We start from the raw sequence: 4372 nt of genomic DNA, 5'->3' as shown, positions 1-4372 counted from the left end.
CGCGAGCCGCGGTTTGCCGACCACTGGGCTACACACCAAAATGGCACAAGAAGCAGGAGGCCAGAGAAGTCAGATCAAGAGACCTGTGGTTATTACCAAGGGGAGCAGAGCACCTCTACCAGAGTCCAGGTAGACTTAAGTCCCAGGCAGGGGCGAAGGGCCTGCATCTAAAAGGAGCACCCCAGAAGAAGGAAGGCATTTCAGGATAGGAGCAAACAAGCATTAGAGAATGGAGATAGCAAGTCAGCTTGGATGAGCTGCTGAGCTAGGCCACACTGGATTTTGTGGGCTGGGGACAGCCTGGCTGCACAGGACTATCCGGGCTATGGCAGTGCCGGCTCCAAACTCCCCCTGAGCAGAGCTCCCCCAGAGCATTCATCGAGGGGAATCATGACCACCTTTCATTAGCCTGCCTTCTCCCCGGTCTTAAAGGACAGGCCCACCTGTCACCTCTGAAGCCCTGGGGCCCAGCACAGGGATCTTGCACACAGAAGATGCTCAGGAAATATTTACTGGGTGCTGGCAAGCTGGGAAGGAGGACCCACTGGTGGCGGGAGCTGGAAGCGAGGTTGGACCATGTTTTCTGAGATAAACGAGTAAGGGGGCTCTGTACAGTAACCAAACGCCGGCTGAGGTGTTAGGAGCACTGGGCTCTAGTCCCAGCTAAGTCACAAATAAGGATGTCACGTCCCCTCACCAGGCCTGCTTTCTCTTCAGTGGAATGAGAGCTGTATTCAATGCCTCTTCCAGTGACTGTCTTGGGAGCTTTGGCTGGCCGCCATCTGAAGCCACAGGCTGACCTCTCCCCTGCGCCTGCAGGCCAAGTCCTCCCCACACCACGAGGGGGAGCTCTAACACACTCCAGGCAAACAACTTTCAAACCCTCTACCAAATCTGTGTACGCAGGAGTGGCAGATAGGCACTCACCCACATCTGGAAGGCTGTTCCTACTCACAGAACTCCAGGTGCCCAGCCACCAGGAACACCACAAAGTGCCCTTGCACACAGAGAGCTGTGGAATGGAAGTCTGTGTTGAAGGATGCCTTCAGCATCTTCAGTCTAGCGTCCACTTCCTCAGTGCTGAGACCAAGTCCCAGAGCAGGGCCCATCCAGGCAGCATTTCCATGATCATTCCCTGGATTCCTGATATGTCTAACTTCTCGGGAAGAAAAAGACTGGCCAGTAGGATTTGAATCTTTTAATTTGGAAATGACCAGCTTCCTCCTACCCACTCCTCTCTCCATAATACCCCTCTTCAGCCCAGCTTCCTCAGGAGTTGGATCTTAGAGCACCAGGCCCACAAACAGGTCCACGTGACTTCTCAGGCCAGTCTCCATCTCTGTCGATCTGGGGTGGGGACAGTGGGCTAGGGAGCTAGTGAATCCAAGAGAGATGTGCCTGAGCTCCACTGTCCCCTTGCTCCGGCTGTAGTCCTGGGTCACTGCTGGTCCCCTGTGAAGATAGAGCCAGGTAGGAAAGGGCATGTAAGGCTGGGGCCACTGGGGCAGGGGGTGAAGGGCACCTCCTCTCCCAGAGCTCAGGCACTCACCCTGAGTAGCCCTGGGCATGATCTCAGTCCGGTAGATCTTGAAGGCATCGTAGGCAAAGACGGAAACCAGGATGATGCCAAAAACCTGTGGTGCAGGAGTGTGGATGGCACCACAAAGCCCATCCAGTATTAGGGAGAGAGAGTGAGTGGGTAGGGGCAAAGTGTGGGTCAGAGCCTCAGGCACTGGTTTGGGGGCAGGGGCACAGGAAGTGAGTAGCACCAGCTAGAGGTCCTTGGGGAACTGGAGAGCTCTGGGGGCCTGGACTCACAAAAGCAGCAATGGCCGCTCCATCCCGGGAGGTCACAGCTGCAAAGGAGACCACCAGGAAGATGATGATGGCACTGACACAGCGGAGGAAGTCCTGGGGGGTCGAGGTTCCAGGTCAAAGGGAAGTCAGAGAGCAGGGGCATCCCCCTGAACTTTTCCAGGCTAGTCAGCACTTGGCCCTCGAGCACTGAATTCCTGCGTAATGACACCCCTGGACTACATGGAGCACTTAAGAGAAAAGAGGGAGGGAGCTCACGTGCTCTCCAGGGAAGGAATGCAGAGTGACCGGGACAGATAGCCAGGGGCCTGGACTGCAGCTGACCCGGGCTCAGCAGCTGAGGCCAAGGGGCAGGGCTGGGGGTGGGACTGGGCCTTTGCTGAGTGGGAGAGCAGAACTAAAGGTGTGTGTCCTGCCCTGGCCGGTGTGGCTCAGCTGGTTGCAGTGTCTTCCTGTATACTAAAGCATTGATCCCTGGTCGAGCACATACGCGAGGCAACCGATGGATGTTTCTCTCTCACATGGATGTTTGTCTCTCCCCTCTCTCTTCCTCTCTTTCTAAAAAATCAACTAAAACAAGTTTTTAAAGGATGTGTGTCCTCACTGCCAGTGACCCGGCAGCTGGGAATCAGTGTGGTCTAAGCAGTTTTTGAGTACAGGGCACAGCTTGGGGCAAAGCCCTGTCTGGTTGAGGGGCCCAGGAAAAGGGGAGAGGCTGGAGAGGAAAGGAAAACTCTGCATTCAGAGGAGAAGAACAGGGCGGGGGAGAGGGGTCCCTCACCAGACAGGGCCAGTTCAGCCGGTCGAAGCGCTGGTAGTACTGGGTGGCGTAGAGGAAGAGGAAGGCGAGGGTGATGAAGAACTCGAGCAGGGCGGCGGCCATGTAGGCGGAGATAGAGGCCGTGAAGCAGATGAAGATGATGAAGGTCAGGGCCTGCGGGACCAAGTGTGTGGACTTGCCAGGAAGGGGACACAGGCAGGGCCTGGCCTTGGCCTTCTCCTCCTCAAGGGTACCCCCACGCTGGCCCCCACCACTGTCCTTCAAGGTCTCCCCACCCCTGGTGGCCGGAACCACTCCCAGGGCTTTTGCCCGGGGACAGTCTCCAGCCTCCCACCTCTGCCAGCCCAGGTGAATCTTTTAATTTGGGGATGACCAGCCGCCACCTGCCCCTGCCCATCCCAGTAGCCCAGGCAGTTTGGTGTCCTCCTGGGGCACAGAACACAGCACAACTGCAGCCCCTGGCACCTTCTGCCCCAGGAAGCAGGCCATGCCCCATAATCCTTTCCCAACTCCCGATGCGTCAAACTCCTCCAACAAGGCCCAGAGCCAAGCAAGAGACAAGGGTTAGAAGACAAAATGCCCCACGGTGGATCCTGGGGCCCGGTCGGCTCTGGCACTGTCGGGGACACCTGCACAGAAGACTCGCCTTTACACGAAGGCCTTCTGAGTGACTACAGGAAGATCCTTTTCTGGGAACAGATGTTCATGAGGAGCAGACAACAGTACAACGGGGCTGCAGGCAGTCTGCCGTTTTCGATAGTTGGGCTTCTTGGACATGCCAGGAAGTGGCCATCTTAGAGCCCGGGAAAGACAGGCTGGTGCTACCCCCACCCTGTCCCTGTGTCTTGCACTCCCTCGATGTCCCAGAAAGCTATCCTGTCTACCTTCAACCCGCCTGCCACGGCTGAAACCGGCTGTAACTGCCTCCAGAAGAGAGGCCGCAGGCAGGCAGGGAGAAGATGAAGGAGGGGCAGCTGGGGGTAGAGGGGTGCCCAGAAAGCCTGGGAAGGGGGGCGGTAGGCGGGGCGGGGGGACCAGGGCTAGGAGACATGGAGGTGCCAGGTTGGGGTGGCTGCTGTTACCAGCTCAGTTTCCAGCAGGATGCCTTTGAGGGAGGAGAGGAAGGTCTTGTCCACAGCGAAGCCCTGGAGCCCTGCAGCTGCCCCCTCTTCAGGGGCCCGGTCCCGGCGATCCAGAGCACCGAGCATCTCCAGGGGCCCACCAGGCACAGCCCCTCACTGCCAGCAGCCCAGGAAGAGAAACAGGAAGATGGAAACCTGGCAGATGGGGAAGCAGACAAGAGAAGGAAGGCACTTGAGAAACCTGAAAGTGAAGCGCGCAGGCCTGCTGTGGGGTCCTGGGAGAAGGCAGCCGCCGCTGGGGAGGCCTGCCCACATGGGCCTTCACCCAGCTGCCCAGAGTGGCCCTGCTGGTGCCTGCACCAGCCCCCACAAGGGTGGGGAGGGGAGAGGAGAGGCTGTAGAGGAGTGGCCAACCCTCCCCGGACTTGGAGAAGGGAGGAGGGCGGGCGAAGAGGAGGAGGTCTGTGGAGACCGGGAGGAGTTGGGAGTGGAGCCAAGAAACAGCCTGGACTAGGAACCCCCAAGGACCTAAGCCTGAAGAAGTTTGTGTCCCCTCCCCTAACCTTAACCCTTTTCCTTGGCCCATCTTTTCTCCCTTTTCCTTTTAGGGAGGGTGGGAGCTAGAGCCCAGCCAGGCAGCACCCCCAGGACCCAGCTGTAGCAGCCAAGATGAAGGACAAAAGCAGATTGTTGG

General features: G+C 58.1%; 1 protein-coding gene across 1 annotated transcript; it reads right to left on the bottom strand.

Annotated features, from left to right (window-relative positions):
* Nucleotides 1-1183: 1183 nt before the first annotated feature.
* On the bottom strand, nt 1184-4081 carry CMTM5 (CKLF like MARVEL transmembrane domain containing 5). Its single transcript, XM_006777811.2, has 5 exons — nt 3679-4081; nt 2597-2749; nt 1819-1911; nt 1550-1634; nt 1184-1452 (listed from the first exon to the last, which is right to left on the bottom strand). The coding sequence occupies exons 1-5, from the start codon at nt 3802-3804 to the stop codon at nt 1439-1441; spliced, it is 471 nt and encodes a 156-aa protein (XP_006777874.1). The 5' UTR covers nt 3805-4081; the 3' UTR covers nt 1184-1438.
* Between the last annotated feature and the right edge of the window lie 291 nt (nt 4082-4372).

This window comes from Myotis davidii, unplaced genomic scaffold, assembly GCF_000327345.1.
Source record: "Myotis davidii unplaced genomic scaffold, ASM32734v1 C64534949, whole genome shotgun sequence".
In the NCBI taxonomy this organism is placed as follows: Eukaryota; Metazoa; Chordata; class Mammalia; order Chiroptera; family Vespertilionidae; genus Myotis; species Myotis davidii.
Note: the sequence above shows the minus strand (reverse complement) of the source record. Positions and strands in the feature narration are given on the sequence as shown.

Excerpts from the sequence above, each read along its gene's own strand:
- CMTM5 (XM_006777811.2), bottom strand. The coding sequence starts at position 3,804 with ATGCTCGGTGCTCTGGATCGCCGGGACCGGGCCCCTGAAGAGGGGGCA. Across the intron at positions 1,912-2,596 it reads GGCTGAACTGGCCCTGTCTG|GACTTCCTCCGCTGTGTCAG; the intron begins GTGAGGGACCCC and ends TCGACCCCCCAG. Across the intron at positions 1,635-1,818 it reads GAGCGGCCATTGCTGCTTTT|GTTTTTGGCATCATCCTGGT; the intron begins GTGAGTCCAGGC and ends CCTGCACCACAG.